This window comes from Syngnathus acus, chromosome 10 (genome assembly GCF_901709675.1).
Source record: "Syngnathus acus chromosome 10, fSynAcu1.2, whole genome shotgun sequence".
NCBI classification, from domain to species: domain Eukaryota; kingdom Metazoa; phylum Chordata; class Actinopteri; order Syngnathiformes; family Syngnathidae; genus Syngnathus; species Syngnathus acus.
In genome coordinates this window covers 17,213,248-17,238,444 of record NC_051095.1, presented here as the reverse complement: position 1 = coordinate 17,238,444, position 25,197 = coordinate 17,213,248, and the positions used below count along the sequence as shown (strand labels likewise).

The 25,197-nt window shown below is 41.7% G+C and overlaps 3 protein-coding genes and 1 long non-coding RNA gene across 5 annotated transcripts; 1 reads left to right on the top strand and 3 right to left on the bottom strand.

Annotated features, from left to right (window-relative positions):
- The first annotated feature begins 263 nt into the window (after positions 1 to 263).
- slc43a1a (solute carrier family 43 member 1a) lies at positions 264 to 19,783 on the top strand. 2 transcript variants are annotated; one of them, XM_037262480.1, is made up of 15 exons: positions 269 to 542; positions 6,378 to 6,538; positions 6,638 to 6,830; positions 7,784 to 7,839; positions 8,586 to 8,662; positions 14,817 to 14,909; positions 15,069 to 15,202; positions 15,276 to 15,403; positions 15,623 to 15,769; positions 15,850 to 15,885; positions 15,953 to 16,088; positions 16,256 to 16,376; positions 16,461 to 16,534; positions 17,117 to 17,240; positions 17,725 to 17,922. In XM_037262480.1, exons 2-15 carry the CDS (start codon positions 6,385 to 6,387, stop codon positions 17,920 to 17,922), a joined length of 1,671 nt encoding a protein of 556 aa, XP_037118375.1. In that variant the 5' UTR covers positions 269 to 542; positions 6,378 to 6,384. The 2 variants fall into 2 exon arrangements, with proteins under 2 accessions (XP_037118374.1, XP_037118375.1); XM_037262479.1 differs by having other exon boundaries at positions 264 to 542; positions 6,378 to 6,830; positions 17,725 to 19,783.
- LOC119129324 lies at positions 7,772 to 11,967 on the bottom strand. Its single transcript, XR_005099167.1, has 3 exons — positions 11,720 to 11,967; positions 8,140 to 8,205; positions 7,772 to 7,859 (listed from the first exon to the last, which is right to left on the bottom strand). It is a non-coding gene; the product is annotated as an uncharacterized LOC119129324 (long non-coding RNA).
- Positions 18,603 to 22,810, bottom strand: med19a (mediator complex subunit 19a). The gene is made up of 6 exons (XM_037262483.1): positions 22,464 to 22,810; positions 22,033 to 22,155; positions 21,728 to 21,861; positions 21,384 to 21,480; positions 21,205 to 21,302; positions 18,603 to 20,324 (listed from the first exon to the last, which is right to left on the bottom strand). Exons 1-6 carry the CDS (start codon positions 22,681 to 22,683, stop codon positions 20,259 to 20,261), a joined length of 738 nt encoding a protein of 245 aa, XP_037118378.1. The 5' UTR covers positions 22,684 to 22,810; the 3' UTR covers positions 18,603 to 20,258.
- A 75-nt stretch (positions 22,811 to 22,885) lies between these two features.
- On the bottom strand, positions 22,886 to 25,197 carry si:dkey-6i22.5 (polyamine-modulated factor 1). Its single transcript, XM_037262484.1, has 5 exons — positions 24,895 to 25,197; positions 24,509 to 24,614; positions 23,678 to 23,778; positions 23,276 to 23,471; positions 22,886 to 23,024 (listed from the first exon to the last, which is right to left on the bottom strand). The coding sequence occupies exons 1-5, from the start codon at positions 25,101 to 25,103 to the stop codon at positions 22,959 to 22,961; spliced, it is 678 nt and encodes a 225-aa protein (XP_037118379.1). The 5' UTR covers positions 25,104 to 25,197; the 3' UTR covers positions 22,886 to 22,958.

Here is a 25,197-nt window from a genome sequence, read left to right as displayed (position 1 = left end):
ATGAAACTGTCTTTAAATCTGAAACAGTCCACTGTTCTGTATACATTACTTGAGCGTGTACTGATCATGGTTGTCATAAAGCGTTCGATCCACAACTAGACCGAACAGAGTCAGCCTGGTTTGTTAGATGAATGGCTGCTTTTCAGCTCACTGTAAAAAAAAAAAAAAAAAAAAAAGGAAAGGGAATAAGTAGAATGACGGCTGAAGGGTGGTGACTTCTCTCCACCCCTTCAACGGCGGTAAAGCCGTGAAGCCTGGAAGAGAGGGAGGAGAATACAAGTCAAATTAGGCAAAAGAGGGGGCGCTTGAAATGAAACCAACGAGACAAAAGAAGCGTGGACTCTCTGGAATTAAAACAGAAAAGGAAGGGGCAGAGAAGGAGGATTTTTTTTTATTATTTAACTTCTTTTTTATTACTTGCTGTAAACGTCCAGCATACTTGATAAATACGTGTATTATTTAATTATTTAAACAAAGTAATACAAGTTTTATACAACCCAACTTCTCGAACATTTTCCTGAGGGACAATCCACGAACTTACAGTAAGTTTTTTTTTTTTCCTCTTTTGAGGTGACACAGTATGTTTAGTGCCGCCATGAACGCAACTGGACCAACCGGCTGCATTTCACTACACGTGGCGTTTATACAAGCACTTTTGTTATATCTTTCAACTGTTAAATACATCATACTTATTATACCGGGAGAGGGGTCTAATATAACTTGAGTTTGAGAAAAGGAAAGAAAACCCTAAAAGGATCAAGTTGCTTGTTTAGGAAGTGACCATGAGGGAAGGGGGGAGATGCAGATCACTGGAAAACTCGATTTACTGTATTTAGTCTTTTAAACATCTGCATTCGCTGTGGTAACGAATTGTAAACATTACCACTAAACACTTTTTATAGCTTCCATGCATACTGGTTTCTTGATTAGTATCTCTAAGTAACAACCGTATGACCAAAAGGTGGTCGCAGACGCGTTTGTCTCGGAGATAAGATAATGTTGCCTTCAGTGACTCTGCGTAAATGTGGCATTCTGAAATGAAGATTGGGGAACTGCGAAACGTGAAAATGTCCATGATGCTCCACAAACCTAATCTTGATCTCCTTTAAATCAATGTAAGTTTGCCAGACGCATTCATTCCTTATTCGTGTCAAGTACCGAACTGTTTGCAGTTGACACTTTCTTCTTGACGTGACTCACCACGATCGATACCGCCAGGGTTGTTTTGCATAAATTACGAGCCAGGGGCCGCCACGTGAACGTGGCAGCAGACCTAAGGCTGCTTCGCAACACACGGTAACCGGACCCGAGGAGAAACAGCTGTCTGTTCAGCATCGGGGATCCGTCGTGTCCGAGATTTTTGAACGCCCGTCGGGCTGCGTTTATTTTCTCGGAAACCTGCGAGGATCAAGAGTTATCTCTGCAGTTTTGGGTGTCCCGCAGTGGTACACAAACATAAGTGGTCGAGGTCAGAAACGTCCCCGTTGAGAAATCCGAATGGGAGCATCAACGAAAGGACTTCAAAGGTCCCGAGAAATACATTGCTTAATGATAGTAAATAATAGTAATAGTAAATAAAACTTTTTACACCAAGAAGCACTTTAAAAAGTTTGCACCAACATCATGATGTAGGCTAGTAGGGAACTATGTTGAAGTGAGTTGAAGGGCTGCTTTCAGACAAATGTAGTGTTGCCACTATTATCTTGTGGCATCTGTGGGAAATTGTAAACTTTTTTTTAATGGGTGGCAGGGACACCAATAACCTGACTTTGATTGATTCAGATCCCTTGGTCTTATGGGATGGAAAAATAATTATCGACAGCAGCAAAATGGCGGACCATGAACCCGGGAGGATTAACGACGACTGCGATCAGTTGCATGTGTATGCTTCTATTATCAATCGCCAACATACGTATATGCCGCAGATACACTACTGGCAACGGCACAAGGGGACTGCACTTGTGCACATCCAAAAAGTTGATCCAAATGTGTATTTGTGAGTTTCTACCCCACAGCAGCTATTAGTTCATTCGATGTCTTTAAATGCAAAATGATTGAACAAGTTGTCTTAATGTCAAGCAATTTTGTTTACATTATCATTAGACTTTTCCCCCCAAGGGAATTCTGACTTTTTGTGTGAAGCATTAGAACGATTAATCCGTTTTCTGAAATTGCTCACGGCAAGTGAAGGTAATCGTTGCGATGTAGGTGATAATTGGTGGCTCAAAGCCAGTCATGTAAGGTGAAGGAAGACTGCGCTGTAATTCCTAAAGCCTTGGATGTACACTTTTTCCTAAGGAGATGGTCCTATGCTCACATTTCTACTTTTTAAATGATTTTTTTTTCTTTGCGCTATGCATTGTTGTCTTTTTCTTACAGTATCACAATGTGAGTTCAACAAATTACACTGCAAACAGAAAACTGATCTGAAAAATGTACCGAAACGATCAGCCTAAAAGCTAAAGCTGCACGATATTGGAAAAACATGCGATTATGCAATTATGGGTGTTAAATGTTATATTGATGCGCTATCAATGTGTACCTAAAGAAAATACATTTTTATGACCTAATTAAAGCAATAATTTTTTTCCATACTGATCCATAAGCAGGCTCAACGTATTCTTAATGAATTGATATTTTTAAAATATGACCTAAAAGTTATTTAAAAATATAAAAATATTTTTAAAAAGTGATTTAGTTTTCCTATCAGAAGAGGATGCGCGTTGCACGTATCCATGTAACATTGCATCATCATTCAGTTGGTTGGGAGAGGGCATGTATTTCAGGAAGCTGTTTCCTAATATGGCGCGTTCCCTCCGCTCGCGCTCACTTCACAGTGCTGCGTCAACTGTTTGTCAACCTTTTGCAGTTTTGAGCTGTGTTGATCCTAAACGCATCACATGTTCATGTTCTTTTTCCCAGGAAGTAGAGGGGAGTACAGCTCCAATCCAGATGCATGGATAATGTCAGCCCAACTGATACACAACATATTACAATCAAAGTTATATAAATGCAACACTTTTGTTTTTGCAGCTATTTTCAATGAGCTGAACTTAAAGCACTAAGACTGAATGAAAGCGCTCTAGCAATGCTGTTCACAAATCTGTTTACATTTGTGTTAGTGAGCATTTCTTTGCTGAGATAATCTTACTGTAGCGGGGTGTGGGGGGAGGCTCAGAAAACTAGTCAATATCTGATGTGGTCACCATTTTCCTCAGACAATGCAACAATTATTTTTTTGCAAAAGCTGCTCACAATTTTTCAGTAAACCTCCTCATTGTAGAGTGGGCTTTTATCTGTGTGAAGCCTAAGGCACACACGTGCAATAATCATGCTGTCTAATCAGCATCTTGATGTGCATCCCATCCCAATGTCCGTCATAGACGGACGCCCATTTTGTGGACAAAGGACGAGAGACGAGAAAGTAAAAAAAAAAAAGGACGGGCGGAATCCTCAGTCTGTCACTGACGAAACTTGCCCAGCCAGTTGCGTTTACCCGAGCCGTAAAATGAGTGGCGTGGCGTGCCACATGCAAAATTGATCGCTGGTGTTCACTTGCTTATGTGTGTGTCACTCATGTGCCAGAGAAGAGGTAGTTTAATACTATTTTAAATACGGTAAAAAGACCACTTTCTTGATTTCCTAAGCAACAATGGACGACATGGCAACCGCAGCTGCTTTATTCTTGTTATCTCTCAAGTCCTGCCGACTTCAGGACCATCGAGATGCACGCAGCTGCTCGTGAATTTCGCAGTCCCCTTAAATAACTATGGCTTGCAGCACTACTAGGGTATTTAACTCGGTGTTCTCCTTCCTTGTTTGCTCCTCTGGCTCGTGCACTGTGTTATCAACGTGCAAGCCTCGGGTATGGTTCTTGACTCGGGCGGAATGCCACACCTAATTGTTGTGATGTTCACCTTATAAAGATCTGCAAAACTGGAATCTACAATTATTGACAGTAACGATGAGGAGCTTTTTTTGGACGGCGTGACGATTGATGGACTGACAGAAGCGATGACGGCCTATTATCATTATATACTACGTATTATAAATAAGAGCGAACTGACGATAACGCAAGGGTGCCCAGGACAAATGACAGACCGGCAAAATTTGATAAATTGCCCACCTCACCCCCACATCAACACACACCTTAGAACCTTGTGACACTAATATGAACAAAACAGTGTATATTTCAAAGTCAAAGTCAGCTTTATTGTCAATCCCTTCATATGTCGAGACACACAAAGAAACCGAAATTCCGTTTTCTCTATCCCACGGTGACGAGACATACAAGTAGACGACACAAAATAAAAGCAAGAAGGCACAAACAATAAATAATACACAAAAAATAACAATATAAATATAATGAGCGATGAATAAATAATAAACCAATAACCCAATAAATAAGAGGAGCAAAACTGAGCCAGCATGCATACAGCAGACAGTAAGCACAGCGCAAAGAACAGGACGCTACGCTGAAAGGGGGAGCGAGTTCAGGATCCTAACAGCCTGGAGTATGAAGCTGTTGGAGAGTCTGGAGGTGCGGGAGCGCAGGCTCCTGTACCGCCTCCCAGAGGGTATTTTGTATTTGTATTATTGTATTTTCAGTGATTATTGATAATCACAATCAGAAGAATCAGAGGGACACCACATCAATTAGTCAATAATTTGTCAATGACCTTAACTGTCTTGTCATTAAAGGTCATCTTAAATAAGGAGTGTTCGAGTGTGACAAAGTGTGGGAGACACAATGATGAAAAGAGGAGTGATTCTCCATGAATCTATTCTTAATCTGGGATTTGCCTTAATGACCTCTTAGTCACACCTGCATGATCTTGATGTCAGATGCAATGTGTGTGGGTGGGGGGACAGTAGGAGGATGGGGGTGTCATTGACCAAACATTGACCAAAGCTCCCCCTCTTTTCAGGACAATCACAGCCTGCTGGACTGTGAGTAATCACATTACACACTCGCCTCATGATCACATATTTGGTCATTGGTGGCACACGCAGGCCAATCCGTACTATTAGCGCCTGCCAGGGAACCAACGACCCGAGACACAATCCGGTTCCTAAAATCTTAAATCAGGGCTCTTGCAAGTTTAAGAATCACTGTATGCTGTGTACTTATAAGCAATGATTGCTTTAAAAATTGTGACGTAACAGAGAGTGCTGGATTCCCAAGAAAATCACAGTCCTCATCTCTTTCAGTCAAAAAATTCCTTCTCTGTGTTTTCAAAACCAAATTAAACAGACGGTTATATTTGGACTCGTGTTTCCTCTTGAGATGTTTTCCACCCTTGTGTCAATGACAGAGTGAAAGTCTGTGTGTATGTCAGGGTGGTCATGACTGTATTGCTCAGTCATGTTCCAGGTTGGATTGACCTGTCCTGACTGTGCAGAAATGTGCGTGTTCTCTCCAGCCACCTGATATTGTTTGCTCCGTGACGTCATCTGTCACAGGGTGCGTGTTTATATTTACGTGTGTCCATGTTCAACACCTCTCAATTCTGGCCTACCTCGTGGTGCGGTAAGGTGATGCCAGATAGATGTCACTTGTCCTCACTGAGGCGCGTTCACATCCAAACGCCACACCTTTGATTTCCCTGAATTGTAAGAGAGACATAGCGGGTGTCAAATGTCTCAAACTAGGACAAAAGAGTCACGAACCACGTGGAGAGAGAGAAAATGTTGTCATTTACCATAAAGTACTGCTTGGAATAATAAATGATGGCCTTTTTCATTTGTAATGGAACATTTCATGACAAATCCATGACATCATATATAAAAGCATTGCGATGTCAAACTGTTAACATCAAATACACAATACTGTGAAAGGTAAATGCCATGATTTTTCACCAGTTTGCACTCCAAAAGGTCAATTTAAAACGAAATGAATATGACAAAAAGAAATATGTGAATAACACATACACCAGCAGGTTTAATAAGCACTTAGAAGACGAGAATGAGTGACTCATGCTTTAAGTAAGCATCTGGAAATTCTCTGCTTTTGGAATGTGAATAACTTATTTTTAGAAATAAAGTAAAAGAAAATTGATCCTCTTCACTCCTCAAGCTCTTCTCTCTTGTAGTTAAATTACTTAATATGGAAAACATTTAAAGAACCTGTTATCAGAGATTTGTTTCTAAAATTAATATTAATTGAAATTGCAAGTTACTTAGTTATTATTACAAGGCCCAAGTATGTTAGTAGGCAAGCTAACTGTTGGCTAGCGGCTGTCGTTGCAGCATGGCCTGGCCATTGTGAAAATGTAAACAAAAGAAATATTACTAATGTGACTGCCTTTTGTAGCAAATCTCATGAAAATTTTTTAATGTTCAAGTTTAAATGTTTTTTTTGTTGTCTTCTTTCGCAGAGCAGCAATGGCACCTTCTCTCCTCCAGGCCTACAGGAGGCGCTGGTGGATGGCAGTGACAGCGGTGATTGAGAATCTACTGTGCTCGGCCGTGTTATTGGGCTGGGGCTCACTGCTCATTATGCTGAAGCGAGAGGGCTTCTACTCACACCTTTGCTCAGGTGGGCATCGTATGTATACTGTACAGTGGGGGTCCTACATGGTTTTTCTTTTGTTGTTGTCATTTATGAACATGCGTTTCAATTCTATGACACCCATAGAGAACGATTCGGTGGTGGTGTCTTTGGGCAACTCATCTGATAGCGAGGTGGAACAGTGGCTCAGCTGTGTGGACCAAGAAGAGATGTTGAATCTGGGCTTCACCATCGGCTCTTTCCTGCTCAGCGCCACCACATTGCCCCTCGGGATCCTGATGGACAAGTTTGGGCCGCGCCCCATTCGCCTGACGGGCAGGTAATGCATTCATCACTTTAGGTGGAATTGCCCAAAAACTGCTCCAACTATTTCTGCAAAACCTTGGGTCACAGATATACCCATAACATTTTGATAAATTGTATTTTTGTTTGTTTTTTGTTGCTGAAAAAAAAACATATTCCTCAGGCTAAAAATAGAAGCTGCGTTGTGATTTAATCGAAAGGAACTTAAATATGAATATGTATTCATCATTACTAGCTGAAGTGCACTGCTTCCACTAACAACATGATTGCAAAAGCTAGTTTACAAAACAAGTATTGCTAACGTAACCATTTAGTTGTTATTTTTAATGACTTCGCTGACTGATCTGGAAACTATTTTTCAAAACAGCGGCTTGTTTAATTTTCACGAAGAATCAGACAACATGAGCGGAGTTATCAAATCAATTTCTTTTCATTAGGAAGGATAATTGATACAATCATTGAAATGTTTCTGCATGTTTCATCTCTGAATCAGCAGAATGTGGGATGAATGAAACACCAAGTAAGAGTATTGTTCCTTTACACCGTACTGCAGTAGTAAAAAGCAGAGCGATGGCATTCCCAAAGTGGGAGGAGGGACTTTAGTCTTTTGTGAGTCAGTGAATATAGTAGGTGGGGCAGTGTGTCAAGACTTGGGTGTGTATTTAGTACAGAGTGCTTAAGAGAGCCCAATGAATGAGGAAATTCAAACAAAAGGGAAATTAGACAAATAAAAAGACTGGCAAATGCTATTATTAAGCATGAACCCAAACAAAAACAACTCCAACTATGTTCCACGTTCCCATATTATTCACGTGTGTGCTGCCCAAGTTTCATAATTTGTGTGAGCCAGCGTACAGTCACACATAGCCTAGTAAGATGTCTCTGGCACACATTTGGAAATGTTAGGACCGTGCAGTCATGAGATGATGTCACGTGTTGGAGGTTTCAATGTACTTTCTCTGGTTACAGCTCGTGTTTCGGTTTGTCTTGCATCATGATGGCCATATCTGCCTACGACCCACCGAGTGAGTACACCAACACACAACTACACAAACACACACACACAGTAGATATGAACACATCAGCTGTGGAAACGTTCAGCTCTGTCGCACGCTGCTGTCACAAATGTGTCGGGATTCAAAGGTGATGGGTGCAAAAGTATCAAACGGAACATTAAGTGATCACATGCTGATCACTAATGTGACGCCTGGCGAGAGCATAACAAAAAGATGTGCGCTATGTCATCACAAGCTAGCCAAAGTTGTCACCACCTCGGCCGCAGCTGCTTTTAAATATACCCACCTTGGAACAAGAGCAAAACTTACCGGACACTTCATTAGAAAACCCTGCCGATTCCATTGAGACCTACCAAAAGAGTTGTATCAGAAACTCTGTAATCACAAAGATAAATAATTAGTGTCCTATGTATTGTTTGGAATATTTTGCCTCACCATAATAGGAAAACATCTCGGTGTGAACTAAAACCACACATATTTTGGTATCTTTTTGAAACAGCTCCGCTATTACATTATGTGGGGGGGGGGGGGGGGGGGGATGTTTGAATGCGCAGTATTCCCCCTCTGTATGGAAAGCAGCTTACTATGAGACTAGTCATGGTGTTACATTTATTTTGGCATAAAAGTGTGCGACTCGAGTTGCACATAAATACACACATACTACACACAATGAAATGGGAGACTTCAGTGGCCATCCCAGCGGCATCTGGTAACATTCGCGATGACAGTTTTGGCCTTTAACTCTTTACTTGCAGCGCTTTCGGCACTCATCTTTCTGGCTCTGTCCATGAACGGCTTTGGGGGCATCTGCTTGACCTTCACCTCACTCACGGTAAGACACAGTGCCCACAAATCAACAGAAAAAAAAAACAAATAGGCAAACAACCATTTTTGAGGGTCTGGAACGGATTAATATCTTTTCAATTTATTTCAATGTGGGAAACTTATTTGATATACAAATAAATTGAGTTACAAGCTTTGTCACCGGGCAAATAAAACATCCAGTTAACCACAAAGGCTTTACAGTTGATTGCAGTTTTATGATGGCAACAGTTAGCGTAGAGGTTCCACTCGAGTTGGTATTTTAGGCACGCTGCAGCTTTCAATGAACTTGCCCAGATTTGAGGTCACATTGGTGAATGATAAACAATCTTTCACCTGTCAACAGAATATATTTGCCCTTTTTAACTGCTGCTTGCTCAGTGGCCCGCATACACTGCATTCTAAATAGTGTTATGTTTAGAGGTGTCACAGTACAAGACAAGTGTCCAAAAGGGGAAGGCCGCAAACATAATAGCAATAAGAATCATGTTGTGCTTTCAATGGCGCGTGTTCCGAGTCAAGCGCATGCCAATTTTCCTCGTGAGGCTGAAGTGGGGCCAAAATCGAATTTTGTCAGCTGCTTGTGTTAAATCCGCCAGATCCTCAAGTGTCTACGTTGCATAAGAGCTGCACTGAGGAAAGTGGCCTGGTGTTCTTTTATCAGATAAGTTTTGGTCGGTAGCGTGGCCACAGCCTCTGTTTGCCTCAGCTGAGGCAACACTCTGTGTTGTGTTTACATTTACATCAAACACGTGTTTTAGCGTGTGATGTGTCAGCTGCGAAGGACAGTCCTCAAGCACATTTTTTTGCTGCTGCGCCTCCCATGGCCTGGCAAGTATTTTGGTTCGTACTGTCCCCGCAGCAGCGTACGTTTCCATCCCCCCCCGCTCCACCAATAGCAGCCCTCGCTCAGCCACACACCCTCTGCCCGCCAGCTCTCGGCCCACTCACCTCTATTTCAAACAGTCAAGGCCATACTTTCTCCTCTCTTAGCCCCGTGACTCCTACCCTTCCCCCTTTCTCTCTGTTATGTGCATCATTCTGCAGCAAATCAATTCTGTCTTCACACATGTGGCTGTTTAATGTGTCCACGTGATTTGGTACACATAAAATGGACGCTAAACAAATGAAGAGATTCAAAGCTGAATATTGGCAGATGACATTGGACTTCAACGTTGATATGACAGGTAAGGTGTCCTGGCTGTAAACTTCAAGGTCAAGAAATAATAAAACCTTTCTCAATTATAACAAATTCTTGTGAAAACCAAAGCCAAAATTAATAACACTACACACTGACCAAGATGGCGCTAAGGCGACTGATCGCCTTGGTTACATGCTGTTTAGTATTTGTTATCATTTTTATCATCTACACCTCTTTTGTGCACGAAAGACTTGCTAACCACTAGGGAGTCTATTCTAGACCTTTTTCTGCCAACTTTTACAAATCCCAAAAGATTTTTGGAGATACTAACCGGAAGAGCGGAAGGAAGCACTTTATGGCATTTGGAGGGGATGCGAGACGCTTTGGAGGATTAGGAAGCGAGTCGGCGTCCTTTATGAATGAAGGCTTATAAACTCCACGTCCATTGTTCCATCTTACAAATCTATGCTCTATGCCCAACAAAATAGACACGCTCATCCTCTTCACAAGGCCCAACAAACATTCTGCATGTTCTGCATGCTTTACTAAAATCTTTCTCAGAGAACGCATACCAGACGGTTCACTACAATCTTTATCGTGGAGGCTGGACTGAAATTCAGACTAAAGACATGCGGTTTGATTTCTGTCGAAATGATTCTCATTTTGACCACACACACGTACGGTAGAGAGTTGTCCATGTTCCACCTTTGATTGAGTCTTCCCCTCCCCACTGTCCGGAACTGAATGACATCTACAGTGCTGTTATTGTTGTTTGGAGAAGTTGGAGGCTCACGTCACATCCTAATTGGAGGCATCTCGCGCAAATGTTTGCAACAGTTTGCTTTACTTGAACGAGACCTTTCAGTTCCCGTTGGCAGGGAAATTCCTTCTCACTGCTGTCAACAAACTGTTTCTTTGGTTCGCTTTTGCCACAGTGCGAAATAAATCAGCTTCATTGTGTCACTGTATAAAATGTCAATATAAAAGATGATTTTCCACCACTAAAACACATTTAAGTTGCACACAGTTGGATTGCAGGTATCATAAGCGACTAATGTTAGCAGTGAAGTTAAAATGCCCGAATGTTCACCCCGATACCCCCCCCATTCAATATACTATTGCCCTGCTCTATATAAGCTCTCTAATTGTATTGCCTTTGTTGGACATATTTTCAACAAAATGAAATGAATTACTAATGATTATAGTAACTGTACCGGTTTGATATTGGTGGTGCTAAAATACAGATTACGTGATGAAGTGCATAATAACATCTCCATTGTTTTTTTACAAAAAACTAATTTCTTATTTTAATAAAATTTCCCCCCATCACAAAATGAAAAGGTCAATGTTAATGAAATCAAGTTTTACTCTTTGTTATTTTCCCCTCTGATATTGGCTTCAAATCTCCTGCTACCAAAAACCTGTTTGAATTTTTTTTTTTCCACCATCAATTTAGCAATAATTAAATTAAATTAGTCTCTAGAACAGTTGGAAAAGTTGCTAAAAATAATGACACTAACTTGGCAACGCTGACTTTGCAAATTTTTTTTTTTTTCAAGCAGTGCAATGCACTTCAAACTTTACGAGGAACAAAAAAAATATTCAAAATAAAAGAATCCTGACAAAAACATTTGAATTAATCAATAAAATCAATAAATCATCCTTTCTTAGGTGCATAGGTAATATTGCCTAAAAGAGGCATTGTTTCAATTTTGTTAATGGAACATTCTCATATCTAGTATTTTAAACATGACCTTGTACTTCTGTCTGATAAGTTAAAGAAGTAAATCAAATATTTGTTAACTGCCCACAGACTTCTTTGAAAAAGTTCAAACAAGGTCAGGGCTCACGTCACTGAGAAACGTCGCCTTCCCGCCAAACCATTACCCCAAGCACACACACACACGCGCACAACTTTGAGCATACCTTTCAGGTGTGCCTGCCTCCCCTTCTTTAACAATCATCACACTTGGCTTTTATGCTTCTCATCGGCACGGCTGGAATGAAGGCAGGCCTCTTGTGCGCAGTCTTAATAGCCGTGGAATTCCCTCCAGGGGCCTGTTGGATCACACAGCAGTGGAAAGAAAAAGAAAAAATCACGTTCTTTCAATGTATTACGAGAGCCGTCACTATTCTCAGCGCAGCGCGGCGCGGCATGGCGCTCAGCAAATATGAAGAACAAAACACTGCAGGGAAGCATGGAGGAGCCTCTGTAAAGTCACTCAAGGTCAACTCCAAAGGAAGTTAAAAGGTCTCATGTTGTTATTAGAAAGCAACTTGTGATCGAGCAACAATCGCCTCAGCTTTTTTGGACACGTGTGGAGCAGCTGGAGGAGGGCGAGGTACCAGTGATAGTTTTCCTGTATGGTCAGAATTATTCAGCTGTCCTTTGGTGTTCCCCCGGGAGCTCTGGGAGAAGGGCTGCAGCTATCAAATCAAAACAATTCCCATATCCGAGAAACCGATTAAGATGCAGTGACATGCGGTCAAATTGACACATTTATGAACCAAACACTGTAGCATACACATCTGCCATTTAATTAGAAACCTGGTATTAAAAATGAGTAAACTAGTATTTTGGAGATTTTTGAAGCAGGTTTTTAATTCACTTTGGTCTTCTTCCGTGTTTTGACTTCGATGCGAAATGTCAGAATTAATGGACTAATACTACAATTCCCTCCTAACCGTGCCAACACGTTATCCTATCCGTACAGTTATCCTGATTCAAGTCTGCACATGTACAGTAGAAGATGAAACAGTACACCGGGTGAGAAGGGAGGGGGGAGCAGTACAAATAATCACAACAGTTCTTTGCATTTTTTTTTTATCATTAATCTGCAGTGTTATAAATGAAACTAAATATGTAACAAACATTAAATACGCCAGTCTGACTGTGGAAAATTGGAGACTATATTAAAAGTGTCTGAAAACTTGACATGAGGTATGTAAGGAGAGACAATAACAGTCAGTTAGTTCCAAGTTAGCGAAACATTGCACAATTTAAAATGAAGCTCACTGCTGCACTTAACGTCTTGCATCAATCAACAGCATGTCTCCTGGTGGCAGCACAATCTGGCAAATTCTTAATCTAGGATTACTCTATGCCAAACCGTAGTAACTTCAACGGGAACAAAAAGCTTTCGATCCACATCTACAATCATTTTTAATCCAAATGACAATTCTTTAGCCTTAAGGGGAGCCTCTGCTGTATGGGGTTATTGCCGTCCTGACTCAATTACACTCCTTTCATCCTTCATTATTACTAATTTAAGAACCCTCCTTTCCACTGAACTCTACTTCCCCTTAGAATCCAGTGTTGCATAATCAAACCTGAAGTTTGGCCACTCTGTGGAGTGATTAGTGGCGATTAAAGTCACAGTAAGGGGTGTGCATGCCTCAGGTGATTGAGCCAACAGGAGCAGAGCCTGAAATGATTGTTGGTGACAAATGAGCAGCCACCGCTCCATCTTTGTCTGACTTCTCTTCCCCGGGTGACCCTCGAGGGCCTCAGTGCGTCACTTAACATCGTCAATGCCGGACACGAATGTAGTGGAAGCGTGAAGAGACATTTTGTCTCGCTGCAGACATCAGTAAGCTCACATGTCTGGAATAACGTTGCTTTAACATCAGGAAAAGACACAAACTCCCCTGTGTGCTGAGGACCCTCTCGCCTACCGTCGATAAATCTTAGTCGTGCAAAAGTGCGTATGGCCTTCAACTGAGTCCATTCCTAGAAGCCATGAATTGGGACGGGTGTTTTGTGCCCTTCTGACATCCTCAGGAAAGCTTTAAATTTCCTGTTTACCCACCACCATCAGCATCATTGTGTCAGCTCTCACTCTTGCCCTAAAGGTCATTGTCGGACAGCAGCCAAGAACACGCACACGTGGTAAACGTCGACATTTTCACGTCTGTAGGCTTTTTAGCACCGTTAAGTTCCTGGAAGGTGTATGACTCTCCGTATATGCTCTTGCTTTTGCTCTGATTGGTATTAAGTAGGGCCTGACTGTCATATTAAACCTTTTCAGTTTACTTTTCCTTTAAGTTAGGGTCAGGCTTGTTTTGTACTTAAATGGGAGACTGCCAGGAAATGCGTCTTGCTTTGTTGGAGCAAGCCGGTAGAATAGCAGAACTTTGTATCAGAGTACTAACATTGCATTAATCAAAAGTTGGGATTCTGTCAAGAAGGGCATCTGCTCATAAAACCTATGCCCAAAAAAACTGGGAAGATGACGAATAGTGTAGGCTCGAGCTCACCCATGATCCTCGTGAGTACTCGTGCTTCAACTGGATGCACGATTGTGGAGAATAGTAATTGTTTTAAATCATAATTAACACTGTGTTTTCTAAGACAGTGTAATAAAAGAGGGACTGGACTCTCTGATGAAATCAAGAATAGGGAAAACCCAGTTGGGTTTTCACAGAGGTAATTAGTTGGAGAGAAAATTGAACTTGTAGGGCAGCATACTTTCAATCCGCCACATGTGATCTCATAATCGTTATTGGCCCACTGAAAACTTGTAATTAAAGTACACTGAGTGTGCCAGTGCCACAATAGGGGCATTGTCGTGCGGGCTAAGCTGCTTATTACTGTAAACAGGTCAACCTGATGTGTGATGTCTTCGTGCCTGGTGCCAGCCTTTAGAAAAAGCAAAATGAGCGGAGGTGTAGCTTAGTCTGTGTCTGTACGAGTATGAGGTCGACATCCAGTCAAGTCAGAAGTCTGCTGCTTTCATTCCTCATGACACCGAATGCACTCGTGTGAAAATGAGTGACATCGTCACTGTGTAATTGAGTGCACATGGAAAGGGATTGTGCGGTCTGGCTCTCAGACACCAGTCAAAGATGTTGGCCAAACAGAAAGTAAGACAGAAGATGCCTGCCCCCTGCTGGCCGAAATGAGAGAGAGAGCGATAGCAAAAGAGAGGGGGGGGTCTGTTTTTGGGTTATAATATACGCGACATTGGGTTGTAATATACATGACCCAACATTTGTTTGATTTGTCCTTTTTCTGTGTTTCCAGCTGCCAAATATGTTTGGTGCCCTGAGCTCCACCATCATGTCTCTAATGATTGGCTCGTATGCCTCATCTGCCGTCACCTTCCCTGGAGTCAAGGTAACTTTCTAAATGACTAACAGATGTTGGCATTAAATGCAATAGTATCAAAGAGTATTTAAGGTCAAGTTAATGTTTTGAGAATCCAAGAATTTTTTTTGAGGGATGTATTTGGATGAAAATCCCAGATGTGATTTCGATTTTTTCTCTGCCCTCCAGCTCATCTATGATGCAGGTGTGTCCTTTAAGGTGATCATGTGGTCCTGGGCAGGCCTCGCCGGGTTTGTCTTTGTTAACTGCTTCCTCAACTGGCCCACGGAAGGTTTCCCGACGCCCGAAGAAGTAGATTACAGGTTAGTGAGTGGTGTCAAGTTCCAAATATGACTTGATCTCAACATTATTTTCTATTGTTTTTGTGGGCCACAGTAAGATCCTCACACTGCAAGTGTCACCGTCAACTGACCAGAAGGTTGTTGAAGAGAGACTGAGAGAAAAAAATGGTGAAATCCAACACTCAGCGGAGAAACTTCCCAATGGAGGCAACGTTGGGCCCAGTAGGTCAAAAACACGTGATCCAAATCAAGTAGTCAGAATCACCTTTCGCCCAGATGCAATCTAATAAGTAACAGTTTTTAATGATGTTCATTATTGGCGTGGTCTCCGAATTAGCCATGAAGAAATTCCACACCTTTTTTTGGATCTCATTTGATTGTTCAGTAAGAATGAAATTGATTTGCTCTTTCAATTAAAAAGTGTCCATCTCCTCTCTCAAGGTACTGTTCCTTTCCGCCGCTCTGTTTTCTCACCCATCTTCCTGTGGAGTCTGGTCACAATGGGGATGTCCCAGCTGAGAATCATCTTCTTCATGGGCGCCATGAACAAGATGCTGGAGTTCATGGTGACACATGGCGAAGAACACCGTGAGTGTCACCGTGCCTCCTCGCAGTCCCAGAAGACGAGTTAACATGACCCACTGGCTTTTTTCCCCCCCACGTTACAGCATCCGAAGAGTTGGTGATTGAGAGTGCAAAGAAAGGTGAGCAGTGGCTCGATTTCAGCCACACCACATAAATACCTCGTTTTGACTCTACGCTCTCTTTCAGTCAGCTTCTACTCATCCATCTTCGGCACCCTGCAGCTGCTGTGCCTCGTCACGTGTCCTTTGATTGGTTACATCATGGACTGGAAGATGAAGGAGTGTGAAGAGGACAAACCCCTTGCACTGGGAAGTGAAAAGAGGTAGTGGATCTTGGGGAAATTTTCCGTCCAGAGAAAATGCAGTCTTACACTCCCAAATGAATTAAAACTGAGAGTATAAACAAGAAAACAAAAGTGCCAAATGGCTAGACCGTCATGACAATGACTGCGTTGTGGGTGGTTTTGACACGCCTGCCCATGTCCCCCAGTGGGCCCAAGCGAGACCGCACTATCCAGAAGCTGACCAACGTCATGAGGGCCTTCATCCTCACCAACCTGCTGCTCATCGTTTTCGGCTGCTGCTCCCTCATCAACTGCCTGCCGCTACAGGTGGCGCAGACGCGCGAAACAAATGCAAGTTGCATGTAGGGAGTCAGCCGTCAATGTTCACTTCTTTGTTCGTCCGTCTGCCAGATCCTGACCTTCATCCTTCACACCATGGTCCGAGGCTTCATCCATTCCTGCTGCGGAGGCCTCTATGCTGCAGTGTGAGTGTACTTTCTAGAGCCGGGATTGTGTACCGTATTTTCCGCACTATGAGGCGCACCTAAAAACCTCCAATTTTCTCAAAAGCCGACAGTGCGCCTTATAATCAGGTGCGCCTTATATATGGACCAATATTGAGCCACTACAGCAGGCGTGTCCAAAGTCCGGCCCGCGGGCCAAATGTATATATCTTATATATGGACAAAGTTTTAAAATGGGCCATTCATTGAAGGTGCGCCTTATAATCCGGTGCGCCTTATATGTGGACAACGTTTTAAAATGGGCCATTCATTCAAAGTTTTAAAATGGGCCATTCCTTGAAGGTGCGCCTTATAATCCGGTGCGCTTTATAGTGCGGAAAATACGGTAAATGAATGGGTCAAAACAGTCAATTGAAAAAAATCCGGCATTGTGACGATAAAGCTGTGATTCATTTTTCTCTTGGTAAAGGCAGAAATGTTGCCACAGCTGTTCTTCTTTGAACTTGAAATGATCGAATCCAAGTCTTCTTTATCACCCGCCTCATACCATACTTCCTTTTGTTTTCAGCTTTCGGTAACCATCCACTGTTTCTCCCATCATAGCTACCCATCCAACCACTTCGGCACACTGACTGGCCTCCAGTCTATGATCAGCGCTGTGGTCGCCCTGCTCCAGCAGCCACTCTTCATCGCCATGGTTGGGCCCCTTCAAGGAAACCCCCACTGGGTGAGGACTTTGTTGTAAAACACGGATGGGACAGCCACCATTTCACATCATTTACACCAATAAGCATTCATAGCATCTTTTAGCACATCCAAGGAAGCTAATAAGGACAAGTGGTATGAAATGAAAAGGAGGTATGTTTGGTTGCGATTTCCTTTGGAATTAAGATGTAAAAAAAAAAAACAATGCCCCATACATTCATGTTAGTTATTTCTGTTGAACTGACAAAATGCAGTTCCCTGTGGTGTTAAAAAGTCAATATGCTATTCGAAATTGACTTTGATCTGTCTTCAATCTACCTATGCTAGCAATGTATAGTGACAGGCAGAATAAATACTCTTCCACTAGGTGGCAGAAGTTTCATTACAAACCTGAACATCTATTTTATATTTTTTTACATCTGCTGTGGGAATTTGTTTTTCTAATGGTGGCTCAATAAAGGTTGCGAATCGGTGCACTCACAGAAACATTTCCGTTATCCAATCAGATCAACGTGGGCCTCCTGATCCTCTCATTGGCCGGCTTCCTGTTGCCTGGTTACCTGTTTTTCCACCGCAGATCCCTGATCAGGGAGAAAGAGGCCCGAGACAAGAGGGCCACCGGCCAGGAGATGCAAGCGCTCAACCAGGCGGAGGCCAACGGTTACAAGCACCAGAGCAACGGCCAAGCGGCTGTCGAGGCTTAAAACAGAAGCGAGGATTTGAGGAATTATAGGATTTATTTTTGTATGTGCCTTCAAAATAAGCAGCAATATGTCCAATGTTTTTTGGGTCTGAAAACCGTATAGATTGACATAGGAAACCACCGCCCCACCCCCAGCCGGCTCCCTTGGCTCGCATGCCCCCGCTTCGCATCGACAGTGCAAGCCCCGTCCACGCTGTGGCGCGATGTGAGCGCGAACTGCGCCACCGACATTTGTTGGTGTTATTTATCGGGGTTAATGTTGTCACAGAGCCAAATGAGCGCAATCCAAAGCCATACATCTGTTCTACTCAGCAACGCACACGTCCGCCCTGGTGTGGCCTCCGCGTTGCACTGCGGACATTCTGGTACTTGAAACACTTGAAACACAAATTTTCAGACAAATCATCGCAATCCTCACTAACACCAAAGAGCAGCTTGGAAATGTTATTTTGTCAGTATTGTTCAAGGAATGTGCTGAATTAAGCTTTTAGTGAATTATTATTATTGTTCTTATTAATGATCATGCTTTCTCCAGAGATTCAATCCATAAATGTCCCACAGGTAGGAAACGTAATCAATATTGAAAGACTGCAGCGAAGCTTGTAGAGACGTCATATCTACCTCCTCCGTTTCACTGTCTCTCTGCAGCTGACCGATTTGTCTACCTACTTTTTTTTTCTTAATATGAATTCCCCAAAACAGAATCATTTAATCAGTGAACTTGTCTCCTTTCATATGACTCCAAGTGGAGCTGATTTAACCATAGGAATCCTAGAGTGATTATTCAAGTACACATTGTGTGTTAATGTTGTTTTGTTTCGGCACTTTGTACTGCTTTATGCACAGAAATGAGATGGTGTGTGTATAAAATACGTATTCAGTGTGTTTTCATACTATAGATGCAGTAGAATTCAAAAGGGAAGCATTTGTTTGACCAGCAAATGTTTTGTAGCCTGCCAAGATGATTGCCTGCATATGCTTTGCTCCATGTTGCTTTTCTTGTCATGACGTGTTGATTCGCGAGTAACAATCCGGCCAAAACAATTAACTTTCTGTACATAGTTTTGAGTGTTTTGCTAAATGACATATTCTACTTTCTTTACCATATGTGTGTCCAGTATGTGTTGCAGTGACTTGACCAGAAGATGCTTGCTGTGCTTCAATTAATTTTGTGTAATTTTCAGATAGATGAGGAGCACTCAAGTCTGCAAGTCATTGTACTATGCAACAGTAGAGTTTGGGCTTGTCCAATCACTTTGTAAAAGATGATTTGTTTTGACGATGCATTTCATTGTCCTTACATGTTGGTTTTACGGCTGCTTTTAGATGTGATGCATTTACTGTACGCATTTTCTTTCCTTTATGCAATACATGCATTGTGTAGTTTGTCTAAACTTGGGTGCCTTTCCCTGACATTTGGCTCCATGGCAACGCTGACTTGAAAACAAAAACTGTGCCAAACTAAATCCAATGTATTTGGGACCGTAAGCTGCATCGTCAAAGTTGCAGCAACTGTATGTGGAAAAACTGGACGACACCTAGAAGTAAAATACACATGTGCGTGGAGTAACATTTAAAGTGTCAGTGGTGTTGATGTATCATTCCTGTGAACTTTCAGAAAGTCAAAATAGATATCACCAGCATAACTGAGAGGATAACAAAGCTTGTTATTATCTGCGAAGTCAAGAAGGGCTGCTTTTGCACATGACATCTGATCAACACCTCTGATCTTTTTCTTTACTCTGTATATCATCAATCATGTACAGCAGCTAATGTAATCATGCTTAAAGTAATTAATACTAGATACAACAATAACTTTAACCAGCTTGTGAGTTTGATAAATAAATACATGGATGAAGTAAGACTTTGTGTAAAAGAGGATTTATTTACAATGGATTTAAGCCTAGAAATTCACAGCAACGTGGCTCGGTGTCACCATATGCACAGGTATGCCCAAAAACATTCATACCCTGACCAAATTCTGCATTCAGGTGAATTCTTATTCATCTTGATTATGAATCCTTGCAGACCTGACTATGCGCCTGGCCGTACGGTTGAGAAATCTAAGCTATGAGGCATATCCTGAAGCAAGCATTAATCATTGTAACAAAAGTTTGTGTTGGAAATAGGGTAAAACATTATCACAATAAAGTCAAAAAGGGACACAGCTCACAGCTTGCCGTCAAAAAGAGTCCAAAGTGTTGTTGTGCCCACTGCTCCTGAACGCATCACACAAACATTTCCAGTTTCCAGCCAATCTGTTCTTTCACAATCGCATACTTTGAATAGTACGGGTGACACACATACGCACGCACGCACGCACACACGGACTAGGGCCTATCTGAGGCTGTTGCTGTTGGGTTGTGAGCCAGGCAGGCCAGTATGATCAGGGCTATGGCGGTTCTGCAGAAATAGGGGAAAGGAGAACCACCTCTATTAATATCGCTAATATCATTGAAAACACCCGAGGCTTGTGCGAGCAACAAAGATATGATTTGAAGAGGCAAATTGAATGCCATCAAACAATGACTGGGATGCAGCAACTTCAGTTTTTCATGTGTGTGCTTGGTTATGTTTGACGTTATTGGATTTTCTTAAAGTGACATGACTAAGACAAAAATGATTGTGTTTTTTTTTTTATTTGGGGGGGGCTTTATCATATAAACTTATGCTTGAATGAAATAGCACCTTACCTGGTTTTTTTACATGTAATCAATTAAGTGAGTCTAATGGCCAAAGAACTTTATTTGAAGCAAACGTTAGAGAAATATAAGGTTAAAAAAAATTTAAAAAAAAAAAAATAACTGATATGTCAACAAAAAAAAACAAAAAACAAATATATGTTTTTTTTTTTTTTTTTTTTTTTTTTTACATTTCATTAAATGCAACCTTGCTCCCAACCCCACAAACTAGTGCTAATGGCTAAACCATTTTTCCCCTCTGTGAGTATCTGGAATGTGCCTTTTGCTTTGCTTTTTTTTTTCCTATTTTGTATAAGAAACTTGAATGAAAAGTTTTCAAAAAAAACAGCTAAAGAAAGAATGTCAGTACTGTAGTCATTTGCATGATTTGGCCCAAGTCATAATAAAACCAAAACAATGCAATAAAAATAATAAAAGCTTTGTTGGATTTCAAGTAACTCAAATTCACAAATTTCTTTGTGTGTCTTGGCATGTGAAGAGATTGACAATAAAGCAGACTTTGACAATGACAAACCAGTCCATGGGTCATCTTGCATATGTATTACAAGTGTCTTCTATATGTTTCCAATCATGTCCCTTACCTTCTTCTTTTTCTTATCTTTCTTCTTCTTCTTGCGATCTGGATCGTCATCCCTCTTTTTCTTCTTCTTTTTGGGGTCGGTATCTGACGGCGTTTCCGCTGCGTCGAAAAGGATGCGGATGAGAGGGCGTCTTGCAAACGCGGATGCGTGTGAGTTTGTCTGTTAGGTGGGCGCCCTACCTTGTGGTAATGGGTCTTGCGGGCGATGGTGTTTGTGCTTGTGCTTGCTCTTCTTCTTTGGTGGCTGTATGTGCATCAGCCGGTACTGCTCTGGGAGCTGAAAAACACACACGCACATTGACATATAGTGTAATTTTCAAATCATTAAGACACATAGCTAGCCAGTTGCAGGGCACATATAGACAAACAATCTCTCATACTCACAATTCAATTCTATGGGTGATTTCAAATTTTCAATGAACCTAACTAACATGCATGTTTTTAAGAATGTAGGAAAAAGCCAGAGTCTTTGGAGAAAACCTCAGAAGAAACAGGGATTGAAAATGGATAGGGTAGGTCTTTACCGGCCCAGTGTGTAGTCTGAAGCCTGTTAGCAAAGCGCCGGTGAGCGGACTGAAGGAGTTTCCAGACACTGGTGGCTTATCGATCAGGGATCTCAATGAGCTCCCATCTTGATTCCCGGGACAGTCGATCATACCTGCGACAAACAGGAAGACAGATGGGTGAGCGAGCATTCAACAGGGTTGCCACAAACAACTTTTGATCTAAATAGACGCGGTGGCACAAACCCTAAGCCTATTATGAAGAAGAACAAGGGATGAAAGCTGAATCTTTGAAAGAGTGTTTGCATCACACGTCCATGGCCCACCTGGTAACTCTGGGAGAAAGTTGCTGAGCTTCTCCTTCACCTTCTTCCCGCAGAACTTGTTGTAGGCGTGTTCCAGGTTGTAGTGCGTGATGAGGTTGGTGTTCCCAGTTAACTCGTTCCCAACTAAACATAAAGTTGGCTACATTACCATACACAGTTTATTTAGCATTCTATCCCTCTTAGCGTTCGGCGACACAAGCAACTATGTTAAAACAGTAAACGCCCACATGAGAAATTGAGCTTTAAATGTGTCGCAGCGAAAGTCGTGGCGTAAATGTGAAAGTTGCTCCCAAGAAGCAATCTGCATGACTGACGTTAGCTGCGTTAGCATTGTTTACAAACTACTTCCGATAACGTGTCGAGTATTTCCATTGCGTCCCCAAACGCAGAACACATTCAAAGCAAGCAAAGCTCGTACAACGATACAGTACCGGGTAGTTCTCGTAATAAATAGAAGGGTTCATTCATGGCTCCAGACTTCCGCAGAGGAGGCCCCTCATCCCCGAGCTGTGGTGCCATCTGCCCTGCCACAGAGACTTGATTTTGCGGGAGAGGCGGCGGAGGTTTCCCAGGTCCGAATCCGAGGGTAGACGAACCGGGTGGTCCCTGAGTTTCATTTTGTCCAAATAAAGTTGAGAACATTTCCGTCATACTTGCCACTGTTACAATTGTAAATATCTAGACGTAAACGGGTCACGCAAGTATGTGTTTACAGAAAACTGTGATGTGATGCTTCTCCATTGAATATTATTTCTTGGTGACGTTCTCACGTAATGCCATGAGTAAAGTGGCAAGGTACCGTAATACCTGGTCAGTGTGCGCATGCCAGATTCAGAAATCACAAAAGCGCATGCATTTCACCAATTTTATTTCATTGAGCAAAGCTATATATATATATCAGTTAACTCAAGCAATTATTATGAAGATCATACATCAAACACATCTGCAGGGCGTAATGAAGATGCCACGCTTCCAATTTCAGTGGCTGATGCCTGTCAATACAGAAATACACAGAAAGGTTGGGGAATAAAACAATCTGAAATGCTTAATGTAAACAATTAAAAAAAGCACAACTTCACTTAATATCAGAAAACTGCGATCAATCATCAGCAAAATGTATATAGACATCTCTTATGCCCACTTACACCTCTAAAAATATTAGAACACTCGGCCACTTGTGAAATGTTATGACAAGCTGCAAGTGTGAAAAGTGCAGAAACATTTTGCCACTTTTCATTCTCACCTCCCACTCTGCAACAGCTGTTGAAATCAGATGTTCAGTCTGAGCAATTCTCTCCCTGCCAGCCTGAACCTTTTGTGCAAGGGCAGCATTCTCAGCTTGGATCTTTTTGAGCTCCCGTTGCAAATAAGCCTCCTGCTTCTGATACAAGGGAATTATAAAGCTGCTGAAGTCTTGTTCCGGAACCCCCGATGGGCGCCTAAGAGGATAGGTGGAAAGTGTTGTACAGAATGATTTGAATTTTTACAACATTGTTAAAGAAATAGACAACAGTCTATGGTAAATGACATTGTACCAAGAAAAGGCAATAAGTGGGCAACACATGTTGCCTAAAAAAAAAAAAACACAAGACAATCGCAAAAAAAAAAAAAAAGAGAAAGCGAGTCTCTGTATTTGTGTACCAACCATGCAGGGTCTGGGTTAGTTTTAGCGGCACTTTCCAGTTTGTCCAGCTCATTGAGTTTGGATTCGAGTCTCGCTTCTTTGTTCAGTCTGCTGATATCATCCTTCAGATGAAAAAAAACACTCAAGTAATTATGTGTCCAAACAATACACCATAATTAGTAAAATGTAGAAGACCATGAATATCGCGAGACATCGTGTCACAGAGTTTGCCTCGATGACCATAAACCCTCACCGATTCGCAAATCGCCATTCGGAAATTCATCTGTATGATATTTTTCTGTACAACAGTGGTTCTAAAAAATGTTTTAACCCCAAGTACCACCCCCTTAAATACTTAGCGCTCAAATACCACCATCATGACCAAAACACAGTCATTGTTGTATTAGTAGAAGAGGTCTATTCTTCTTTGTTTGCATCTGCATGGCTGTGCAGTATTGCCGAGACAGGCACTCCAGATAGAGAAGCACAATGAATTAGATTGCCGCATTAAATGATGATGCACAAACTTTAATTCTTTGCAGTCTTTATAAATATCCTAATGCTCCATGATCTTATAAAGTACAATATTATTAAGTCCTACTTTTCACACAAACATTGTTTTTGTGACAGTGAGGGTTTGTATTTGTATAGATAATAACTGAATTTCTCTTCTCCTCTCCTCATATATAACAGCATAAAGGCATATGGAGGGATGGTTATGTTTGTATTGCCAATGTTTTATGTGATGTGTTGTTATTTTGTTTTCATAAAGCGCTTTGATGCAGCAAAAACTATTGTGAAAGTGCAATAAAAATAAAGACTGTATAATGAATGTGACATATTTACACTTACCTTTATAGTTCTCTGCAACTCATCAACAAACTGCTTATAAATGTTTTCCATCTTCTGATGGTTCATCTTATAGAACTGTTGGAACATGCTGGAAAACCGGTCAGAGCTGTGTAAAAAAGGATTTAAGCGTTAAAATAATATTTTTATGGCGAAGATGATGTACATTGCTTGTTAGAATTCCTGCAAGCTACGTATTATTACTAATATTACATATCATGGTAGGCTGTGTACTGTATATGGTTTCTGGGCCTCGAGTTGACCAAATCAAGCTTCCTCCGAGCACATCTAGAACGGCCCCGCTCGACCTTTATTCACACGAATTGAACAATAACGCAAATCCGAATGCAGAGCGTTGTATTAATCCAAATCACATAATAGTAGCTCACCCAGCGAAGTGCATGAATCTTTCGAGACTTTTCTCAATGACTTTGTTGTACAACTTCAGCCTGTTGCCTTGAGGTTCATCATTTTGGGATGGATCACAAGCTGCTTCTGCGTTTACAGCCTGTAATGAAACCTCCGTAGATTCATCCGTGCGATGTTCGGTTGCAGAATTGTTATTTGAACGTTTTTCCGCTGGTTCCTCGTTGTCCATTTTATGTTCTGGTTTTTTTTCTGTTTACGTTTTGCATTCCGCGCCCAAACTACGGGACGCCACGAGCCCCAGAACACTCGGGTTTGCTTTGGCT

What these genes read in the sequence shown, in the direction of transcription:
- slc43a1a (XM_037262479.1), top strand. Translation starts at nt 6,385, where the DNA reads ATGGCACCTTCTCTCCTCCAGGCCTACAGGAGGCGCTGGTGGATGGCA. An exon ending in CCCATTCGCCTGACGGGCAG is followed by an intron (nt 6,831 to 7,783) that starts GTAATGCATTCA and finishes CTCTGGTTACAG; the next exon opens with CTCGTGTTTCGGTTTGTCTT. An exon ending in TCAACTGCCTGCCGCTACAG is followed by an intron (nt 16,377 to 16,460) that starts GTGGCGCAGACG and finishes TCCGTCTGCCAG; the next exon opens with ATCCTGACCTTCATCCTTCA.
- med19a (XM_037262483.1), bottom strand. Translation starts at nt 22,683, where the DNA reads ATGACGGAAATGTTCTCAACTTTATTTGGACAAAATGAAACTCAGGGA. An exon ending in TTTATTACGAGAACTACCCG is followed by an intron (nt 22,156 to 22,463) that starts GTACTGTATCGT and finishes CTTTATGTTTAG; the next exon opens with TTGGGAACGAGTTAACTGGG. An exon ending in CTTTCTCCCAGAGTTACCAG is followed by an intron (nt 21,862 to 22,032) that starts GTGGGCCATGGA and finishes TGTTTGTCGCAG; the next exon opens with GTATGATCGACTGTCCCGGG.
- si:dkey-6i22.5 (XM_037262484.1), bottom strand. Translation starts at nt 25,103, where the DNA reads ATGGACAACGAGGAACCAGCGGAAAAACGTTCAAATAACAATTCTGCA. An exon ending in ACTAACCCAGACCCTGCATG is followed by an intron (nt 23,472 to 23,677) that starts GTTGGTACACAA and finishes CTATCCTCTTAG; the next exon opens with GCGCCCATCGGGGGTTCCGG. An exon ending in CAGCTGTTGCAGAGTGGGAG is followed by an intron (nt 23,025 to 23,275) that starts GTGAGAATGAAA and finishes CTGTATTGACAG; the next exon opens with GCATCAGCCACTGAAATTGG.